General features: G+C 36.8%; 3 protein-coding genes across 3 annotated transcripts; 2 read left to right on the top strand and 1 right to left on the bottom strand.

Moving 5' to 3' along the window:
* The first annotated feature begins 1,243 nt into the window (after positions 1 to 1,243).
* On the top strand, positions 1,244 to 2,554 carry LOC108702026 (hemoglobin subunit beta-2-like). Its single transcript, XM_018237026.2, has 3 exons — positions 1,244 to 1,401; positions 1,708 to 1,930; positions 2,344 to 2,554. Exons 1-3 carry the CDS (start codon positions 1,310 to 1,312, stop codon positions 2,470 to 2,472), a joined length of 444 nt encoding a protein of 147 aa, XP_018092515.1. The 5' UTR covers positions 1,244 to 1,309; the 3' UTR covers positions 2,473 to 2,554.
* Positions 2,555 to 7,659: 5,105 nt separating this feature from the next.
* XB5745823.L (uncharacterized XB5745823 L homeolog) lies at positions 7,660 to 9,391 on the top strand (the record flags this gene model as incomplete). The annotated part of the gene is given in 3 exon segments (NM_001097906.1): positions 7,660 to 7,791; positions 8,137 to 8,359; positions 9,118 to 9,391. Coding segments are annotated over 3 exon segments (444 nt in total). The 5' UTR covers positions 7,660 to 7,699.
* Positions 9,392 to 18,744: 9,353 nt separating this feature from the next.
* LOC108701506 (hemoglobin subunit beta-2) lies at positions 18,745 to 19,979 on the bottom strand. Its single transcript, XM_018236260.2, has 3 exons — positions 19,811 to 19,979; positions 19,358 to 19,580; positions 18,745 to 18,938 (listed from the first exon to the last, which is right to left on the bottom strand). Exons 1-3 carry the CDS (start codon positions 19,900 to 19,902, stop codon positions 18,810 to 18,812), a joined length of 444 nt encoding a protein of 147 aa, XP_018091749.1. The 5' UTR covers positions 19,903 to 19,979; the 3' UTR covers positions 18,745 to 18,809.
* Positions 19,980 to 23,002: the final 3,023 nt, after the last annotated feature.

Raw genomic sequence — 23,002 nt, 5'->3', positions numbered from 1 at the left:
TAGTCACAAGGTTACATTTTTAACACCTAAGCTGTTCACTGATTATAGCAGCAAATATATATTAGTTATCCTTTATATACAAGCCCGAAGACCATTATTAAACCCCTATACAAACAAATGAGTCAGAACTTATATTGATAGTTATTTTATACTGATAAACCATCTGACTGATGGCAATGCAGATACACATGTGGAAGGCAATGCAAGAATAAATACCTAAGAGGCAGATTTATCAAAGGTTGAGGTGAAGTTTCGAAGTGAAAAACTTCGAATTCAAGCTATTTTTGTGTACTTCGACTAGGGAATAGTCATACTTCCATTCGAAGTTGAAAAAACTTTGAAGGTCAAATTTTTTTAAAGTACTGTCTCTTTAAAACTTCGACTTCGACCATTCGCCACCTAAAAGCTGCCGAAGTGCTGTTTTAGCCTATGAGGGACCTCCTAGAACCTGTACGGAGGCAATTGGGGGAGTTTGGGAGATCGAAGGTCGAAATAAAAAAAACTTCGGGCCACTTCGACCCCAAAAAACTTTGACCTCCATTCGATTGGTCTTTTTGAATTCGAAGTTCGAAGTTTTTTTAACTTCGACCTTTGATAAATCTGCCCCTAAGTATGAAAAACAAGGGTCTCACACCCACAGTTGCAAGGTGTATAACCCAGTCTGTGACAGACAGAATAGTTTCTATGCAAAAATATTTATATTTGTCTGATTATTTAAAGGAACAGTAATACCAAAAAGTGTTTTACACATTTAGACATAATGTACTGTTACCATGCATTGGTAAAAAAAAAAAAAAATAACACAATGGAGTTATTTTCCCTGCACAAAGTAACTAGTCACACTTCAACCTCTTAGGGGGCATGTGATTCTTCAAGTCTACAGCCTATAATTGGGGATAGTTTTCCACATATATACTTAACCACATATGCGCATTTACGTATTGTCACATTGTGGCCCCCTAAAGAAAGGAAATTTGCTTTACTAAAACGTAGGGAAAAATTGAATGTATGCTACATATGTGAGATCAATGTTTAAAAAAAATTGTTACCTTTAAGAACAGCTTGTAGTTAGTGACACAGTTTAAAAAAAAGAAAAGAAAACTGAACAGAGATGCTTTTCTGCAATGTCAGTTTTAAAATTATCAGTTGTGACTAAGGCATGAGGCTGAAAGCATTCTCCTGATGCAGCACAAATCCAACATGGGAGTGACTTAGCGCAACCATCTATAAATCTCAGGAGAGGAACTCATGTAGTTCAGAGCCCTACACTTGTCTCACCACAAGCAGTACCAACTCACAAACAGCAACCATGGTTCATTGGACAGCTGAAGAGAAGGCCGCCATCACCTCTGTGTGGCAGGAGGTCAACCAGGAGCAAGATGGCCATGATGCACTCACAAGGTAATGCAATCAAAGTACTAATCTGGCCTGATGCGAAAAAGGGTACCTGCTATTTTTGTACATTCTTTAATTTAGAAAAGTTAAAGGTCAATTTTAGTTTATATGTCCTATTCCACTCAACATTCTCTTGTAGTCTTATAGTATTCATGCCATATTTTTCCATTTGTCAATATTCACTTGCAAAATAGCTCTGATTAGGTTACTGTGTATATAGTTATTGTTTTATTTAAATAATCTGTTGTCTAAGGTATAATACATGTTAGTCCATATAACTTATATCCATACTGCTTGTTCTTTTCTCTGCAGGCTGCTGGTTGTGTACCCCTGGACCCAGAGATACTTCAGCAGTTTTGGAAATCTCGGTAATGCCACAGCTATTGCTGGAAATGTCAAGGTGCGTGCCCATGGCAAGAAGGTTCTTTCAGCTGTTGGTGATGCCATCGCCCATCTTGACAATGTGAAGGGAACTCTCCATGACCTCAGTGTGGTCCACGCCTTCAAGCTCTATGTGGATCCTGAGAACTTCAAGGTTTGTATTAACAATTTTAACATGTTAATCTGTCTCTGTTCCAAAAATAAGTCAATACTTGCTCAGAATTGATCAGATCCCAGTCAGACATACTGTTAGGCCAGTGATTCCTTAGCTCTAAGTATGTGGTCATAGCCAAACAGAACTTACCTTAAAACTCACCTTTATTTGTATTTGAATACAGTTTACAGTTTTATTCATTTATTTATTTGAAGAGTTTATGCTGATTTAAAACAAATTGAAGGTTGACAGCAGATATATTGTTAAGCATTTATGCAAGCTCAAAAAAGAAAAGGCATCTGCAGAAGCTGAAGACAAGACTAATGCTAAGTATTGGTAAAATCCAGGCTGATGTGTAATATGACATTGTTAATGTGCATTTAATCCTCATAATTTGTTTTCTCGCTTTACAGCGTCTTGGTGAAGTTCTGGTCATTGTCTTGGCTTCCAAACTGGGATCAGCCTTTACTCCTCAAGTCCAGGGAGCCTGGGAGAAATTTGTTGCTGTTCTGGTTGACGCCCTCAGCCAAGGATACAACTAAATCATATAAAGCACTGTACTGTGGTTATGCATTCTTTTATGTACATGTTGCATCATTTTAAATAAAAATAGTTTGTAAAATACATCTGTTGTTAAGTTTATATTTATACATGTTAAAACACCACCATGCTTCAATAAAGGTTTGTGGACTTAGAAAGAGTTATTATTATAAACATATCTGCTTATTTTTTTTTTTCTTGTTATCTTTTGTATTTTGGGATGTGGATTTCCCTAAGTAGGCACCTAATTTTGCTAAAGTTGCAGGCCTGCTTCCATTGAAGTGTGTGTTTATATATATATATATATATATATATATATATATATATATATATATAGACAGAGAAGGAGAGTGGAGTTTACACACATATATTGATATATTAATATATTGACAATTGTCTTGGAGCAGGTAATGTGTGTGTGTGTGTATATATATATATATATATATATATATATATATATATATATATATATATATATATATATATATATAATCAGCAGGGTGGTACACCGCTTCTTTTATCTCCTACCCAGGTGTACGGTAAAATATCATACAGCAACCAAAAAGACCAGCAGCACCGGGATTTTAGTGAAAAAGGAAAACATTGTATTCATGTATCTGAACACATAACTAAAATCCCGGTGTTGCTGGTCTTTTTGGACATCACAATAACCCCACAAACCCATTGTTGTGCATTTGATGGGGGGGAGCTGCTGCTATGCCAAATACCACCTCTAGCCTGGTGAAGTAATTACAATTAAAAACTTCAATGTCTTATTATCAAAATTTAAAACACGTTAAATAAATCAAGGTTTCAGTCCTGGTCTGAGACCGTTATCAAGAAACATGAATGTTAAAACCACATTTTATAGTCTAGTACTCGCCTTTATTGAAGCATGGTGATGTTTCAAGAGTATTCTCTCTATCTTAAAATGTCCCCATGCTTTAATAGATGTCTGTGGAGAGATTTATGCTTGTTTTTTATGTTTTGTAAAAGACAGGGCTGGATTTACATAGTGGATGCCCCTAGGCCCACTGCCATTCGTTGTCCCTGTCCCCTCCCCTTTATTTTTGCAAATTTTCATCATCTGGACTGGAGCAATTGGGATTGTCGCACGGGAAATTTAAAAAATGATTGTACCCAGTGTTTTTGAACCAATGTGGGTGTGGTTGGGCAGCATGCCACCCCCCTAAAATCCTGCCGCCCTAGGCCCGGGCCTAAGTGGACTTTCCACAAATCCGGGCCTGGTAAAAGACAGCACCAAGGGTCTTGCAGTGTCAAAAATGATATACCACCCAATGTAAGAAAGCACAAAAGCACAGACCTATATATACACTCACATATGCAAATTATAAATACCAATATCTGTACTAATTGTAGATTTTAGTATCACAATAGCCTTGGATATTATGTATGTCCAAGAAATCATCCAAGCCACTCTTAAAGGCATTCAGAGTCCAATGACTGTATCACACTATTAGTGTGCTGCAGTCATTGGACTCTGTATCGTATTTTCCTGACCTGTGGCAGGTTGGGTTAATTACTGCTGAGCACCTGGTCCTCAAGGATTTTGCACTAGGCTGAGCACTCTAATATTGTGTGGAATTACTCTTAAAGGCATTAACTGAATCAGCCATCACAACATCACCCGGCAGTGCATTCCACAACCTCACTGTCCTCACTGTGAAGAACCCCCTACGTTGCTTCAAATGAAAGTTCTGTTCCTCTAGTCTAAAGGGTTGGCTTGATTCTTTTTATTGGAAAATAAAGGTCCCCGCTATCTGTCTATAATGCCCTTTCATGTTCTTGTACAGGGTAATCATGTTCCCTTTTTTTCCAGAGAAAACAACCCCAACCGTTACAGTTTACCCTCATCCATTTAATGAGTTTAGTTGCACATCTCTGCAGTCCCCCCAGCTCATTAATAGCCTTCTTAAAGACTGGAGCCCAGAACTGCTCTGCATACTCAAAGTAAGATCTTACCAGGGACCTATGAAGAGTCAAAATTATGTTTTCATCCTTTGCATGAATGTCCTTATTATGCAAGACACAACGTAATTTTTGCTGTTGTAGCCACTGAATGATACCCCCAAAAATCCCCAGATCCCTTACAGTAAAGTATACCCCAAAACACTGCCATTTAGTGAATAACTCACGTTTATATTATTTCTACCTATGTGCATATCTTTCCACTTCTAAACATCAACCTGCTTTTCTGGTTTGCAACCCAGTTTTCCAATTATGTCATATCCCACACAATTTAGTATCATCAGCAAAAACTAGAAATATCTATTGATACAGTGTGTTTGGGAAGCCAACACACTGTACAGAGAAGTGTACATTTAAGGTGCATGATATGGGTCGAAGGGGATGCCTAGGGCAGATAGAGTTAATATTCCCTGTCAGTCATGTAATTAATTGGTAGCTGAGAGTAGAGCTGCCTGTTGAGGTGTAAGGGGTGTGCTCAAATACCTGGAGGTACTGACTGTATTCAGAAGCCTGTGAGGGAACTTAGGGGCCCATGGAGCCTGAGATAAAGAGAGAGAGAGAGAGTACCTGAGCTTGAGAAATAAAGCAAGTGCCAAGGGACCTGTGTCTGTGCCTGGAGAAAGGCAGTGTCTGGAGAAAGTGCAGTAGTGATGCTGACTTTTAAGAAGGTTGTGTGGCCTGGCTAACTGAGAGAAGTCAATTTCCTAGAGTGCTAACCTTGTGGTGGACCAATGTCCACAAAACACATTGTGTTAATTATAACTTTGTCACTCCCCTACAGCTAAAATCATGACCTCTGATTAATGGCCAATCACAGCCCTAAATCCACACAAGCAAAGATATGCTTCAGTTCCCTACCAGGTCTGTATGGTTGCTGATGGTTCCTATCATACAGAAGCGATGAATGGATGGATGGGACTAGTGGGGATATTTGAAGAAATGTTTAATAATAAGCCTGAAACACAACAGTACATTCCTTCTATATTTAGAGGAGTATAATGGAGTATAATGCAGTCATACATTCTTGTTTTTTTACACAGTATTTCTCCTTTAATAATATTTGATAACTGTTATGTTTTTAGAGCAGGCTTTGCTTACTTGCAGATGATATTGACTAAACATATAAAATGATATAACTGAATATTCAGGTTGCTTGGGAGAAATTTATTGAAATTTTATTCAGAGAGGATTTTAAAAGGTATAATAATTCAAATGTTAGGTAGTATCACACATGAAACATTTATTTGGTACACAAAACAATAATAGATTTATTAAGAATATAATCCAATATGCAAAAAAAAACTCATACCAGGGGGCAAATTCACTAAAGGGCAAATTGTGCCAGCGACTACTTCAAACACATCGCACCACTTTGCCAGGTGCAAATTCGCTAACACTACGCTAATTCACTAATATGTGAAGCGCACCCTGGGCGTTGAACGCTGGCAATTTTTCACTAGCGTTAATTTGGCAGTAGAAGATGCACTAGCATTCATTTGCGCCTACGAAACTTCGCTAGTGATCTTGAGCTTAGGTCAATTTGAATAGGGTGGGAAATTTAAAGTTGTATGGAGGTCTTTATTATAAATGTTGGTGCAAATGCTTGAAGTTACCACTTTTTATTACAAATGTCCAGGGAACCTAAAAAAAGACAAGAGTGTTAATATAATGCCCTACACATGAGCCCACTGTAAAATGAATGTTCCATATGTTATGAAATGTCTGGAGAAAACTGGTTCCCCAAAAAAGTTTGTTAGAAATTTTGCAGGCAATTCTGCTTCCAAAAAGGAAAAGTCACCAGCGTTTTTTTAACTTTAATGCATTTATGATGCAGGATATGATGTAAGTAACAGAAGATTGAGGAAGATCTAGCTATTTTTTAGCACTTCGTCTGGTCTGAGGTGGCAAAGTCAACTCTGACGAAAGAGGTAACGTTCAGTAAAATTCGCACTTTACTGAATTTGAGGAATAACAACCCTTTGCCAGAGCGAAAAATTGCCTGGCGAAAGAGTGCGAACGAACACTAGTAATGGTCTCTTTCACTAGCGAATTGGCATCTGCGCCTGTTAGTGAATTGGCGATGTCCCTGTGCGTTGCAACACTGGTGAATTGTTGCCAGCGTTAGCCACTTAACTTTAGTGAATCTGCCCCCAAACGGTCAAAGGTTTTCACATCATTGGATGCTTTATCCTCTGACCTATCACACTATTTGAAAACTTAGGTGAAAAATCTAACAAATAAAGCTGTTAGAGACATTTCCCGTTGAATTCTATAGAAACTAGATAGCTTTTACTTACCAAGAGGAAATATTGAAATATTTGTTTCTATTGCAGAAAGGTTGCAGGAATGATTGTAGAGCATGTTAAGCCTTAAATTTATTCATCATGTTTTTCTGCAAATTGAATAAAAATGCTATACACATCATCCCAGCACTGCACTAGTTAAAAGAGACACATTTATGTGTGTGTATATTCATAAGCTGACGTGCCTCATCATGGCATTGTCCTTGCGTCAGTCCTAACTAAGTGAAATGAAAATATGTGTTAGCACAGATAGAAATTAAGGGGGTTATTTATCAAAGGTCAAATTTTAGAGTAATGTAATTTTTAATAACTCTCATTAATTAGATTTTATTTACAATTCAAATTTATGTTATTTATGAAAAATGTGATCAAATAGTCCCGACCCGAAAACTCGTATCGAATTCGAATCGAGTTCCCGTACAAAAAAAAATAGACTTTTGCATGTCAATTTTCTTCTGATGCGTGACAAGTTTAAAAATGTTTTTTAAAGCGTTTAATCAACATTTAAACATAATGCAGTTTTTATCCCTGCACAAAGTAACTAATTCAGTGTGGCCAGCTAAAGCAAGGAAAATTGCTTTATTCAGGCTGTACCAATGCTTAGGGAGAAATGTAATGTATTTTTCATATACATGTATGAGAAACCATATATTTAGAAAAACTGTTACATTTAAGAACAGCTTGTAGTTTAGTTACACAGTGTCAAAAAGGAAAGAAAACTGACGTGAACAGATACGATATTCTGCAATGTCAGTTTTAGAATTGCTTTATCAGTTGTGACTAAGGCATGAGGCTGAAAGCATTCTCCTGATGCAGCACAAATCCAACATGGGAGTGACTTAGCGCAACCACCTATAAATCTCAGGAGAGGAACTCATGTAGTTCAGAGCCCTACAATTGTCTCACCACAAACAGTACCAACTCACAAACAGCAACCATGGTTCATTGGACAGCTGAAGAGAAGGCCGCCATCACCTCTGTGTGGCAGGAGGTCAACCAGGAGCAAGATGGCCATGATGCACTCACAAGGTAATGCAATCAAAGTTCTAATCTGGCCTGATGCAAAATCATTGCTATTTTTGCACCTTGTTTAATGCAGAAAAGGTATGAATGATAAATAGGAGCAAATGGGGCACAAGGGAGTTGTACTTTCATTTTAGTTTATACTGTATGTCCTATTAAACTCAACATTCTCTTGTAGTCTTATAGTATTCATGCCATATTTTTCCATTTGTCAGTATTCACTTACAAAAGAGCTCTGATTAGGTTACTGTGTATATAGTTATTGTTTTATTTAAATAATCTGTTGTCTAAGGTATAACACATGTCAGTCCATATAACTTATATTCATACTGCTTGTTCTTTTCTCTGCAGGCTGCTGGTTGTGTACCCCTGGACCCAGAGATACTTCAGCAGTTTTGGAAATCTCAGTAATGTCACAGCTATTGCTGGAAATGCCAAGGTGCGTGCCCATGGCAAGAAGGTTCTTTCAGCTGTTGGTGATGCCATCGCCCATCTTGACAATGTGAAGGGAACTCTCCATGACCTCAGTGTGGTCCACGCCTTCAAGCTCTATGTGGATCCTGAGAACTTCAAGGTTTGTATACATTTTAACATGTTAATCTGCCTGCGTTCCAAAATTAAGTGAATATTCTGTTCAGAATTGGTCACATCCCAGTCAGGCATGCTGGCAATTCTACTAGGCCAGTGATTCCATAATCCTAAGTATGTGGTCATCAGCCAACAAAACATGTTTTTTAGTCGACCAGATGAGTGCCTTTATCATCCGATTTGGTTCTCTTAGTGTGAGGCCTAATTGACCATAGATTCATAGACTGAAATAGACTAATCTGCCCATGGGTGACTTGCACCACCATTATATGGCTATAATTTTAAGTCAGGAAAGGAGTTATGTAAGTTATATGTATTAAGTATGTTAGTAAGACTATTTTTAAATGATGCATATTCACAGTGTTTTCATAGCTTTGTTTCTATTATATCTAAAAAAAAATGCTTACCTTCAAAGCAACTTTTAGTTTCAAGTAGACCGTTGTATTTGAATAAAGTTTTCAGTTCTATTTAGTTGAAGTGTTTATGCTAATTAAAAAGGAAGACCTATTCTTGACTGTTTCGTGTTTTTACAGCATACAAAATAAATTGTATATTTCTTTTCTCCTTGCTTCATGAGGCTGACAGCAAATATCATTAAGCATTTATGCAAGCTGCAAGTATAGAAGCTGTATAGAAGCTGAAGGCAAAGCTGATGCTCAGTATTTGTTAAAAATTCAGTCTGATGTGTGATATGACATTGTTAATGTGCATTAAATCCTCATAATTTGTTTTCTCGCTTTATAGCGTCTTGGTGAAGTTCTGGTCATTGTCTTGGCTTCCAAACTGGGATCAGCCTTTACTCCTCAAGTCCAGGGAGCCTGGGAGAAATTTGTTGCTGTTCTGGTTGATGCCCTCAGCCAAGGATACAACTAAATGATATAAAGCACTGTACTGTGGTTATGCATTCTTTTATATACATGTTGCATCATTTTAAATAAAATGAGTTTGTAAAATACGTGTATATGTATATAAAAAACAAGCATACTTTTGAAACATCACCATGCTTCATTTTTATAAACATGTATTTTTAGAGCTTTGCTTAATTTTTTATTTTGGAATGTGGATTTCCCTAAGTGGGCACCTCATTTTGCAGGCCTGTTTATATTGAAATGTGTGTGTATATGAATATATATGTATATATATATATATATATATATATATATATATATATATATATATATATATATATATATATATATTGTGTGTATATATATATATTGAAATGTGTGTGTATATGAATATATATATATATATATATATATATATATATATATATGTATATATATATATATATATAGTTAAAATTACTGAAGGCACTCAGGGACAACAGATAGATATAGATATAGCAGAGAAGGGTTGTGGAGTTTACACACATATGGTCTTACAGGTATGGTCTTTCTCCCCCCTAGAATAATACTCTTGAAATGGTGCATCGGCTTATGTATACTTTGTACAAACCATGTAATGTGTGTATGTGTGTGTATATATATATATAATACACAAAAGCCATGAATATCCTGTAAATTATATCCTTATAAACGGTGAGTTCTGATGTCATCAGTTATAAACGGTGAGTTCTGATGTCATTTCTGTCACATGACTCACTGAAACATGTGTATTATAATAAATAAAGTACCCCCAGTTGCAAAATATGAGGATATTAGAAGTAACCTCGGAGTTCCATGACCTGTATAAAAGCACTCGGCCTTCGGCCTCGTGTTTTTATATGGTCATGAAACTCCTCGGTAACTTATAATATCCTTATATTTTACAAAAGGGGGTACTTTATTCACTATATATATATATGTATATATATATATATATATATATATATATATATATATATAAAGGCCATACTGATGGCGGATCGATGCGTATCCATCCGAGGTATTAAGTCTGGTCTGTCTGAAATTTGAAGGATTTCACTCAAAAATCTTGAAATTTGAAGGTTTTCACTAAAAAATCGTAAAAAATCTGACACTTTCACAAAAAAATTGTGAAAATCGGAAATTGATGCCAGCGAATTTTCACTGGTGAACTAAAAATTGTATGACTCTTTCACTGGTAAAATAGAGGCAGTACATTTAACCAGCCAAACAAGTTCATGCAAATATGACACTATCTGACCAAATGACTTAACACTACCCTGCCAAATAATGAGAATATCATCAATGTAGTGAAAAAAAACACACACACATATATAAAATATGTGCAAAGTCCAGTTTTGCCATGTTTTTTACTCACAATGCAGCATTTTCCCAATAATTCTAGCCTAATAGTGGTTGAATGGTGGTGTTGCATTTGACACAATTGAGGTCCATGCTTTAAAATGCAGAAAGTTGCGCTGAAATTTGGATCTCACTACTTCTAGCTCAAAATGACTTGTGCCAGATTCTTTGGGTGCAAGTGCACTGGATTTATTGACACAGGAGCCTCTTGGAAACCTGGAGCTAGCACCCAAATACACCTAATGAGCACATACCACGATGGGTCATTGGTTACATTAGACCCTTTTATCTCAGACTGGGCCATCACTTTTGAAATGGAAGAGATGTATTGCTGTACTGTTAACACCTTACATACATACACACAAACACACACAGCTTATCTGGCAGCAAAAGTTCAGAAACAGTTACTAAAAATTTCTTTAAAAGACTGGCTAAATACAGAAGCATGCAGTAAGAAAGTTATGTACCATACACCATAAATATTTCATATTATCGTGGATGAAAACAACTTTCAAATATACATTGACTAAAAACTGTAATATAAATGGTCTAAATGTAATTGACCTTGATGGCTTTTAAAACAATGTTACAGAAGTCAGTTCTCCTCTAGGTTTGGTAATTAACTGGCATCTGCTACATTTTTTCAGGTGTCAGAGACACCCCCACCTCAGTTACACCTCAGTTACCATCTGCAGCTCCTCCATACGGCACTGGCCAGCCACCCGCTGCTGCACAGTACAGATAGTACTTCCTTGAGGCAGGGGGGAGGACTGGCACCTACACGTCCACACAGATATAGCTTAGTAAGTAGGTATCTGCTAGAATACATGCAATTCTTATCTAATACAATGGCCAGAACCAACCTTGCTGGCTTCATGGTGAATATTCAGGGGCTACAAAAACACAGATCAATGGAGGGCACTCTGGCAACAAAGCAAGACTATGCAAAAGTTTTATATGAGGTGCAAACAACCCAAAGGTAGCCCTACATTAAGTAACCAAAGCCTCTACATTGCATATGTTGGGTTAGCACACTCAAAGAAAATATTCAAACAAAAGGTATAATAAAAGAATCTCTTTATATATAGTATAGCAATAAATTGGCAATAAATGCCAATTTCGGTATATTATGTCTTTCGCGTGTCCTGATTGGGCTAAATATGTGGTAACAAAGTGTAACCTGTTTGGTTTTTTATTTGCTTTTTTACAAAGCAAGTCTGATTTTGATAAATGTCCCTGGACTTCTCCAAGAGATCAGTCTCATAGCCTCTGCTCTTGAAATGGGTCAACATTTTGCTCTCTCATCAAATTTACCCTCAGTGCTTATTGAATATTCAGGGGCTTTCAATTCACAGACAGCAGAATTAGTCACATTACATTTCCTCATTGCCTGAACCTGAGCTGTACTCGCAAAGTACCCTTAAGGCCCCCAAATAAGTATATTTATTTATTTATTGTATTGCCTCCCCACTGCTTCTTACTGAGCTACAACTTCCAGAAGGAATTGTTACATCCACAGAAATCAGAATAATTCTCATTATACTGCATTCCCTGCTGTACCCAGTAGTCCCAACTAGGTGCACATTACAGACAGAGGGCCTCTAAATCAACCAACACATTGTGCCTTATGGAAAAAAAAAGTCTACTGAGCTGAATAAATATTGACTGCAAGTTTAGAACCAAAATTACTTTGCATTCATTTATGAAGCAATTATGAGCAGCTAGATGTTTTGCTATCTGTATTGTCTGTGAAAAGTGTTATTTGTTCACATAAGTAGGTTCCATTGTAAAAAAAAAAATTATAATGTCCATCACTGCAGTTTAATCATTAAAGGGATACTGTCATGGGAAAAAAATATTTATCAAAATGAATCAGTTAATAGTGCTGCTCCAGCAGAATTCTGCACTGAAATCCATTTCTCAAAAGAGCAAACAGATTTTTTATATTCAATTTTGAAATCTGACATGGGGCTAGACATTTTGTCATTTTCCCAGCTGCCCCAAGTCATAAAAAATTTTTTTAATTTTTTTACACGTCACACGTTTTTTACACATTTTTTCTTTGAGCAACTTCCACCCAATGTTTTATTTTTATGAAATAATGTCGGTAAAATCTGGCATTCGCATGGTGTAAAATATCACACACCATGATAAGTTCTCCATTTATTTTTTACACAGCTTTTTACACGATTTTCATTTTAAACAGCATTCATAACAATGAACAAAAAGATAATCTTTTAAATGATGAACAGTTTTTAATGATTTATTTATGCAATCATATATGAAAATAAGAGAAATGCGTCATGAAACAGGTCATCTTGAGCAGGCCATTAAAAATATTGCAGTGTACTTCCCAAAATTGATCATTTTCAAAATCTTCAATTTTGGAAAGTAAGACTATTGAGTTTTTGCTTAAACAAATTACACACAATATAAAGAATAAAGCATGTACCGTAGAACACTAAACCATGTAAATCTAAGTCTTAATGGGATATTTCAGACTATGGTATATGAATTCCTGATTCTGTGAAAATATAATGCCAGGGGTGTCCAAACTTTTTGCAACAAGGGCCAGATTTGGTGAGGTGAAAATGTGTGGGGGTAGTTAGCTTGCGATCAGGATCATTCACTCCTGGAGATGGAGTCTGTTTGGACTTATTCTCCGCGCCTCATTTAAACAAGCCGTAATATTTGGGCACATGATTAGTGAAATGATCTGCCACTTGTACTATACTGAAGGTGTTAGCTATAGACACGTACTGGCACATAGTGACACGCCGCTCTCGCATACTTATTTCGTTTACTCTACTGGCATGTACGTCTATTGACACCTTTAGCCCTAAAGAAGTATGTGAACTACGTGTCTATTGCTAACACCTTCAGCACACAGGCAGCAGTATAGACCAAGTGGCAGATCATTTCACTATATAGAACTAAATATTACTGCTACGGCTACGTGATTCCGGATTGCACTGTGCTGGGGGGCCACATTATTATTAATTTCATGATGGAGGCTGAGGGCAGGTGTAAATTTGAAAACGGGCCACAATTGGCCCCCGGGCCTGACTTTGGACATGCTTGTATTATACTATTAGATTAGATAGAATGGTGTATGGGGCCTGATGAAGTTCATATGCTGTACAGCACTACTACTTTACAAATGCATGCTTATTAGAAAAAGTAAATATGCTTATGTGACATGGGGGCACATTTACTTAGGGTCGAATATTGAGGGTTAATTAACCCTCGATATTCGACCGTCGAAGTAAAATCGTTCGACTTGAGAAAGGGCAATTGTTAGCCCGAAACATGTCGTGTACAGCAGCTTTAAAATAAATATCAGCCACTAGCAGTTAATCTGCGTCTGTAGTGCTCTCCTCTTCTACAATTTATTACAGAATGGTGTATGGGGCCTGATGAAGTTCATATGCTGTACAGCACTACTACTTTACAAATGCATGCTTATTAGAAAAAGTAAATATGCTTATGTGACATGGGGGCACATTTACTTAGGGTCGAATATTGAGGGTTAATTAACCCTCGATATTCGACCGTCGAAGTAAAATCGTTCGACTTCGAACATCGAAGTCGAACGATTTACCGCAATTCGTTCATTCGAACGATCGTAGGAAAAATCGTTCAATCGAACGATTAAGTCCTTCAAATAGTAATTTTGATTCATTGATCTAACGATTTTCCTTCGATAAAAAAATACTTAGAAAGCCTATGGGGACCTTCCCCATAGGCTAACATTGTACCTCGGTAGGTTTTAGGTGGCGAAGTAGGTGGTCGAAGAGACAGTACTTCGACTATCGAATGGTCGAATAGTTGAATGATTTTTAGGTCGAATCGTTCGATTCGAAGTTGAAGTCGAAGGTCGAAGTAGCCAATTCAAAGGTCGAAGTAGCCAAAAAAATACTTCGAAATTCGAAGTATTTTTTATTCTATTCCTTCACTCGAGCTAAGTAAATGTGCCCCCAAGTGTCACATGCATTGCAGACGGGAAGATGAAAAGAGCATGAACAGAAAACCATTTAATAATATTGTAACATCAATACAAATCAAATTTGGAGTCAAACTGCTTTCTGAGGGCTACAGACTTGAATTTTTCCCATTTTTTATTAAAACAAAGTTGAACTAAATCCCATCCACAAATGTATCCAACTTATCAAAAAATCAGATCGAAAAATTTATTGCAGGAAAAAGTCGCGACAGATCAAATCGTATCACTTTTTCAAATTGTCGCCCGAGAAACTCAACTTTAACAAACAAAAACCAGAGCAGATCGCAATGGCAAGAAACACCTTCAAATTGTAAGAGGAACATCTGCCACTGAATTTTACATAACCTCAACAGGATTTTAGCAGCTTCGGAGCATAATACATCTCAATTCCAGTTTATTTTTCTCTAAAAATTCCTCCCCCTAAAAAACTAGACCAGAAAAAAATTGAGGCTTCATAAATAGAACCCTAACTGCCAAAGCCCATGTATTATATATTTTAAATTTGAATGTGAATTTCATGTTTAGATTCTTACACTTACACTATGGTTCATTTTCAGGGATGGTTCAGCCCTGAGTTTCTCAGCTCGACTCACTTGATAACTCATTTGATAACCAGCCATTTTGGTAAATTAGCACATCAGTCAAGCTAATGAGTGAATGACTTGATGAATTCATGAATTTCTTTAACTTCTGGTATACGTATTTAATATCCAATTGCTTTTTAAAATGTTAAATGGGCAAATGTAATTAATAGTGTCAGCAGGAAAAAATGGAGACAAAGAACCAGTTAGCTTTCACAGTTTCTCATAAAGTGCTTATTTAAGAATCACAGCCAAAAGGTATTATAGCAAAAAAAAAAGCAATTAGATAGTTACATAGTTACTGCAATGTGCTAACAATAGGCACATAAGGAAATTTAACAATCTTAAACAGGAAAAAAAGAACAAAACGAAAACAGTGTCTCTACCATTGGATAGAATTACATAACTCATTTGATAACTAGCCATTTAAAAGGAGAATCTATACTCTAGGTGGTAGTGCAATCCAAAAAATACATGAATTACTTTTCTACAGAAAAGAACACCTTATCTAGAGTTATCTTATACAGTAGAGTTCCCCAGGTTAGTATTTCAAATATGTTATAAATTAGAAGGTTTCACTATTAGTTCTTATGGAGCCCAGATAGCAAGAAATTTAGGGTCCTATTTTGGATATGTGCAACAGTGCTGTCAAATGACATATTTGTAATAAGCTTTCTATGAACCTCCATTATAGAAGGTATCTTCAAGGCTCTGTCTTGGACCCCTTTTTTTTTCTCTCTATACTTCCTCCCTCAGTAAACAAACTCATATGTTTTACTGGTTGTTATGTATGTAACTCTGTTTTTTCTATGTATGAAATTCAAGTGATTTTTTTATATAAACACGTTTATTTTACAGCGCTACATCACTGCGCAATATGTTGTCGCTCTAAAAATACATGTTTATAATAATAATAAAAATAATATTGCAGCTGACTTCCATTTTGTAGCTAATGTTATACGTGCCATAGTTAAAATATATTTAACCAGTTTTTATGAGGCACTAGAAATCTCTTCTATACATTTTTCCAAGTAAAAAAAATATTGGTTCTTTAGTTATAGCTTTGCAGGTGACTTTTGCAATCACTCTTCATGCCAAAAGGAGGTGATAGCTGGACATGTCCAAAGAGGATATAGAGAACCTGGGTTACAGGACCCTTTCCAGCATAAATTAGAGGCTGTTGGGTATATTTTGTTCGACCTAATGGGAGTCATATACCATTGCATCATAACTTTGTATACATTTTCTTTCTGTTTTATGCATGTAACCCCTTTCTTAGCATTAAACCAAATGGATTTGCAATCCTCAAGTTCCAAGGTCTCTCCTAATTCCTGTTCCCACTGTAGCATATATTTGTGCTTTGCGAAGTCTACAGATGATAGAGATATTAAAATCTTATAAATGTTCGATCAGAGAGCCTTTTGGGCCCAACCACCTTTCAGTGAAAGGACTGTTCTAACCTGGGAAGCAAGGAATGAGTCTATATGTGCTTCACTTGTAGGTACTCATAACATTTTATAGGGATCTCGTGAAGGACCCCAAATGGATGCAGTTGAAGGGTATCATAAGTTATCACAATTTCAATAGAAGGAAGCATGTGTCCCTGGCTTGAACAAGGGGTACTTAAGAATTGGGGTCAGCAGTGAAAAGGGTAAGCTTTCATTTAAATTCTAAAATGAACAAATGAAGCCCAATAATCCCAAAGTAATACATTTGATTGCCCTTTTTATTAATTATTTTTTTTAAATAAAAAACCTAGAGAGGAGCATTTATGTAATTACTACATACATAAATTCCATAGCAACCAGGAAATTCATTAAACCCAGAATGAGTTAAAAAAAATTCTGTCTCTCCAATTTATTCAGGAGTTACTACATATATTCCACAGCAACCATAGAAAATAAAAAAGGCTAGCTTAGACGATCAAATGCCTTCTCGGCTTCCAATCTCAGAACTGGACTGGGCCTGCGGGACACCAGGAAGACATCCGGAGGGCCTCTGCCCTCGTGGGCCCTGCCAGCCCAGACCTGCTCCCTGCCCATAGCCTACTGCAGGTTCCAAACTTCCTACCTGGTCCCACCCCCCATCTTATAACTTATACCAAAATCTTACATATGCTGTTCTGAGTATTTATGTTATTTTAATGAAGCACTTTGTTCCACCAACTTGGGTGAAAGTGGAGTAAAGAGATTATGGGAGAAGTTCTGGTCATACAATAACCATATACACAGGCTGAAAAAAGCTGCTGACTTTGTCCTTCTTAACACACTGGCCTGCGTATGGGGCCCTCCAATGGGTCTTAGGGGATCCAGACTTCGGTTTACATTAACTATTATATGGTGCATAGTTTCTGCTTGTATTGAGTCTATTTAGTTTAACCAAGGGCTTACTTTCTAGAAATATTGATTAATGGCCCACTGAGTGTAACCTGTTTTATGGCATATTTTACTGATTTTTTATATGCAACATATTAAAGGGGTGGTTCACGTTTAAATTAACTTTTGGTATTTTATAGAATGGCCCATTCTAAGCAACTTTTCAATTGGTCTTATTTATTCTTTATCATTTTTTTAAGTTATTTGCCTTTTCCTTTGGATTCTTATCAGATTTCAAACGGGGTCACTGACCCCATCTAAAAATAAATGTTCTGTAATTCAATAAATATATTGTTATTGCTACTTTTTATTATTCATCTTTCTATTCAGTCCCTCTCCTATTCATATTCCAGTCTCTTATTCAAATCAGTGCATGGTTGCACCCTAGCAACCCAGACTGTTGAAACTGCAAACTGGAGAACTGCAGAATAAAGAGCTAAATAACTTAGAAACCACAAATAATAAAAAATGAAAACCAATTACAAATTGTCATAGAATATCACCCTCTACATCACACTAAAAGTAATTTGAAGGTGAACAACCCTTTTAAAGCATAAATACATCAAGACATAATCATTATGTGCAAGATTATGTTGTTTTTTCTTTTTATGAATACAGTTTATATAATATTATTAAGATTTTACGGCATACATATTTAACTATTAAGCCTTCTCCCACTGGTCTTTAGTTGTGTATGTACTGTTATGCACAGACCAGCTTACGGCATATTTATCCCATTTGTAGCTTTCTGGTTAACCAAGTATGTGTGCTTGTTTCACTGAACCTGATATTTAAATAACATGATAACAACATTGCTTTACTTTAAAAATATTGTTTTATTACATTTATTGTAAAGCAAAATGATCAGAACATTGTCAAGTGTTTTACAAGTAGCCATGGCTAAGAGCAGCCACCATATTTCTCTGATTTTCATATATTATGCATATGCAAGATTATGTTTTTTTCATTTTTATGAATAAAGTTATAAAAAGGGGGGGTTTACAGCATAAATATTTTGCTTTTAAACCTTCTTCCATTGACTTTAGTTGTGTATTCACAGCCCATTTGTGGGACATTTATCCTATTTATAGGCATATTTATCCCATTTGTAGCTTTCTGGTTGACCAAGTATGTGTGCTTGTTTTACTGAACCTGATATTTATATTGCATGATAATCACAATGCTTTACTTCAGTATTCTTTTATTGTATTTATTGCAAAATAAAATGATCAGAACATTGGCAAGTGTTTTAGAAGTAGCCATGGCTAAGAGCAGCCACCAGAGCTGCATTGAACTTCTCCCAGACAGCTTGAACTTGGGGAGTGAAGGCGGATCCAAGTTTGGAGGCCAGAACAATCACCAACACATCAGCAAGGCGCTGTAAACATAAACAAATGATTATTTCATGGCTGAATATTTGTAACCTTGAAAGTTTAGCTCACATGTATATAAAATATTTTCATCAATGCACTTTTTCATCAATACTTTTGGGCTATTTTTTGCAATGTATGAATATTCAAATGCCCCTAAAGAGTTAGTGCTGAGTAATTGAACGATTAAGCTGCAATAACACTCATTAATGCATGTGCTTTTAACTTTTTTGGATACCAATGTTTCAAATCATTTTTTCTTTACAACTGAATCTACTTATATGAACAAACCACAATTTTCACAACAGGAATCCTGCATAAATAAATAGAATGCAGGGTTCTACACAATCAATATCATTTCTTCATGGCATTTAGAAGCACATTTCAATGCTATGACTTTCTAATTATACAGTTATAGGAGAAGTACCTTAAAGTTTTCAGGATCCACATGAAGATCCTCAGAGTGGGCCTTACTGAGAGCTTTCAGGTGTCCCTTCACATCATCCAGATGGTGGATTGCAGTGCCAACAGCTGACAAGACCTTCGTTCCGTGGGCCTTAACCTTGACATTTCCAGAGATAGCGGAGACATTGGAGAGGTTTCCAAAACTGCTGAAGTACCTCTGGGTCCAGGGATAAACAACTAACAGCCTACAGAATAAATACAGAAATTAAAAATGTTTGCAACCTTTAGACACTTTCTATGAATTAACCATGATTTCAACCTATTGTTTTGTTGACAGTAGCTGATTATTGACCCATTTCAAAGATCTAAATAATATCTAATATTCGTGATTATTAAATGTAAGAGAAAACAGTTTCAATTATTAACAGTACCAGAAATTAATTTTCTAAATGGATCAGAGTTCTAGTTTCAGTACCTGGTTAAAGCATCATGGCCATCCTGCTCAATATTGACTTTTGCCCACACAGAAGCAATGGCTGCTTTCTCTTCCGCTGTCCAGTGAACCATGGTGGCTGTAGTGCTGGGGGGAATGTGCAGATACTGACTGAGCTGCTTTACACAGTGTGTGGTCAGTGGACACTACAAGTTTCCAGCCCTATTTATCCTTCAATCTTTCTAACCGCACCCTCATTTTGAATCTTTGCAACATCATTAGAATCCACTCCAACCTATTAGCTATAAGAGTTTCAAATGCACAGGCTGCTTCATGATCGTCTATTACTGTTTAACAATATATACAAATAATTCATGTGAGAGTAAATTTTTTGCTTGAATGTATTATCACTTGTTTTACAGCAAATTCCATTATGAAAAATGTAATGGAAAGTCAGGTTTGCTGTGTGTACTTACTCAATACCTCTCTTTGATTATTATACAGTTGCGGTGTTGATGGCCTTTTCGTGAAGCCTTTACCTATTTACTGTGCACCTGAGTGAAGTGGTGTGCCACACTATTAATATATATCCTATTTATTATATTTCTATATCTATCTAAATATTATGTATAGTAGATGGATTAACTATGCTTTACATTTCATAATCAGGCAGCATGCATTTCTGAGACTGTACAGACTTTACAACATTCAGCCTCGGCACCCACAGGCATTGATAAGCTCATTTGCCCTGCAGTGCAGTCAGTGCAGGGCCTGTTTTTTTTCGCTGAGTTTAGCATTGATCTCTGTCCTTCTGGGTACAAGATACATGGCAGAAATAAATCAGTTAATGTGCTGCCAAGTTGTGGAACTGTGCTGCCAGGCTTAGTGGTTACAGAGCTTAACTAGACTGTATTTTCTGCTTTAAGACATCTATTCTGAGCTGGCTGGTTTAGGATTTCTGACTAATGCTGGCCATATTTTTAAAGATCTCCTTTGGAGAGGCCAAAATGACCTCAAAATGCTCTCTGAGGGCTGCAGATGCTGCCAACCAAAACACAAGTATTTTTGAAATATTAGGTTGGGGGAAAGAAAAGCAAAACAGAAAACAAAATCATTTTATGCAAATCACATCTTTAAATTTTTCCATTCAATCTAAAGGGGTGGATTAGAAGCTAGATGGAGTGGGTTGGTTAGTTAGAGTTAGGAAAAGTAAAACAGCTCATCTGCTATTTTAGGTTGGTCAATAGAAAATATGGTCTCCATCCATGGGCCTTTGTCAGTCTATCAGAGAGATCTATCCTGGTATATAAAATAATTGTTGTGTGGGGGTTTAACACTCGGTATGGGTGACCGTTAGTGGAAAGATTTATGACATTTTGTAATGATAGGAGACTTCTTAATAGCAGGCAGTAGAATATCCTCTGATCAACGAGTGTAGCAGCTAGAGGTTATTAATTTAGTTTTAAAGGAGAAGGAAAGGCTTTGTACACTTGGGGGTGCCAAATGTTAGGCACCCCCAAGTGATTGTATTGACTTACCTGAAACCCTGGGCCAGAACTCCTATCAGCAGAAAACGGCATGTATACGGAGTTATACCAGTGAGAACCACGGAGCGATCCTCTTCCATCTTCCTCTTTCTTCTCATGCGCGTTAGAGTGAAAAGCTGAACTTTAACTAAAATGTCGGCTATTTGTTAAACTGCACATGCGCCTGCCCCGGGAAATTTGAAGAAAGAAGAAACTGGAAGAGGATCACTCCGTGGTGCTTGCTCGTTTAAACCCGGGCCGTGCAGTTTGCTGCTGATAGGAGCACCGGCCTGGGGTTTCAGGTAAGTCAGTACAATTACTTGGGGGTGCCTAACATTTGGCACCCTAAGTGCACAAAGCCTTTCCTTCTCCTTTAAGGGAAGACTACCAGATGCTTAGGCATACGCATTTGCACTGTTGTTCTGTATAAATACATTTACAGGTTTTTACTTTATTCTGTTACGTATATGTATGTTTCTTACTGTATTACAATTTCATAATTATTTTGTACTATTTTCTAATCAGCATCGTTCCAACAATTATATGTCTAAAACTTTATTTGTAACTTGGGATAGAGCAAGCAAGCGTTGGGTCATGACTAAACTGATGTATTTCTTGAAAGGGGTTGTTCACCTTCCAAAAATCTTTTTTTTAGTGCAGTTGTTTTGTAGATACAGTAGTTCAGAAGAAATAAATACCAATTTTCCAATTACTTTCTTTTTGTGACTGTTCTTCTAATATTGAAGTTTAAAGTTTACATTTTTCACCTTCTTATGTCTTTCTGAAGCATCTGTGTGAGGGGGGTCAGTCACCAACTCTGTTACTGTTCTAAATTGATATATTAGTTGATACATTTCTTATCTTTGTCCCTGCTGAGCAGAATCCATGAGTTTCATTAGAGGCAGCTGTTAGAATTGATACAATATTTGCTAATTTGCTAATGTAGCAAATTGTAACAGTTCAGAATCTGCGCATTGATTACTGAGTTGCCAGACTGAAACACCAGAGACAGGAACATTAAACTTATAACTTCAATTTTGGAAAAACAGACAGACATACAACATGGAAAGCAGTTTAAAAAAAGTATTTATCACTGCCCAAGGCAAAACTGTTTGTCCCGGCATCCCACTAGAGCACCAACCTCACCCCCCTTGCCACCACTAGCTCAAACCCAGTGGCGTAACTACCGGGGGAGCAGGGGGTGCGAATGGGCCAGAGCCCGCACCCCCTCAGGGCCCCCCGGCAGCTCACGCGCCACTGACTCTGGCGGAATTCCAGGCGGTTCCAGGCGTATGGAGGGGGCGGGGTTACGTTACTGCTCAAACCCACGTTCCCTAGCTGCAGGTCCTAAAAATTCAACCAGCAGAAGGGACTGGGGAGAGTACGGAACAGCAGGCCCCACAATCCAGACCCCTCATGGTCACATGGTCTGTTGTATGGTAGTTACGCCAATGGTCCAAACAACATGTTCCTCATTACTCACGTCAATTTATTTTCTGCACTTGAGCTTTAAAAAACATTAAATAAATATAAGGCACGTAATCATGTAAACTATGTAAAATGCTTGTATACTATAAACTACTGTATGTAAAATACCCAACCATGCAAAGCAAGGAATATTGCATTTTGTATAATGCAATGGCAACATCAACATTATCCCTTTGCTTTCTAGTGCTACACCCATTCACATTTAATTTAGTGAAAACAA

This window comes from Xenopus laevis, chromosome 9_10L, assembly GCF_017654675.1.
Source record: "Xenopus laevis strain J_2021 chromosome 9_10L, Xenopus_laevis_v10.1, whole genome shotgun sequence".
Classification (NCBI taxonomy): domain Eukaryota; kingdom Metazoa; phylum Chordata; class Amphibia; order Anura; family Pipidae; genus Xenopus; species Xenopus laevis.
Note: the sequence above shows the minus strand (reverse complement) of the source record. Positions and strands in the feature narration are given on the sequence as shown.

What these genes read in the sequence shown, in the direction of transcription:
- LOC108701506 (XM_018236260.2), bottom strand. Translation starts at nt 19,902, where the DNA reads ATGGTTCACTGGACAGCGGAAGAGAAAGCAGCCATTGCTTCTGTGTGG. An exon ending in GGCCATGATGCTTTAACCAG is followed by an intron (nt 19,581 to 19,810) that starts GTACTGAAACTA and finishes TTTATTCTGTAG; the next exon opens with GCTGTTAGTTGTTTATCCCT. An exon ending in TGGATCCTGAAAACTTTAAG is followed by an intron (nt 18,939 to 19,357) that starts GTACTTCTCCTA and finishes TTATGTTTACAG; the next exon opens with CGCCTTGCTGATGTGTTGGT.
- LOC108702026 (XM_018237026.2), top strand. Translation starts at nt 1,310, where the DNA reads ATGGTTCATTGGACAGCTGAAGAGAAGGCCGCCATCACCTCTGTGTGG. An exon ending in GGCCATGATGCACTCACAAG is followed by an intron (nt 1,402 to 1,707) that starts GTAATGCAATCA and finishes TTTTCTCTGCAG; the next exon opens with GCTGCTGGTTGTGTACCCCT. An exon ending in TGGATCCTGAGAACTTCAAG is followed by an intron (nt 1,931 to 2,343) that starts GTTTGTATTAAC and finishes CTCGCTTTACAG; the next exon opens with CGTCTTGGTGAAGTTCTGGT.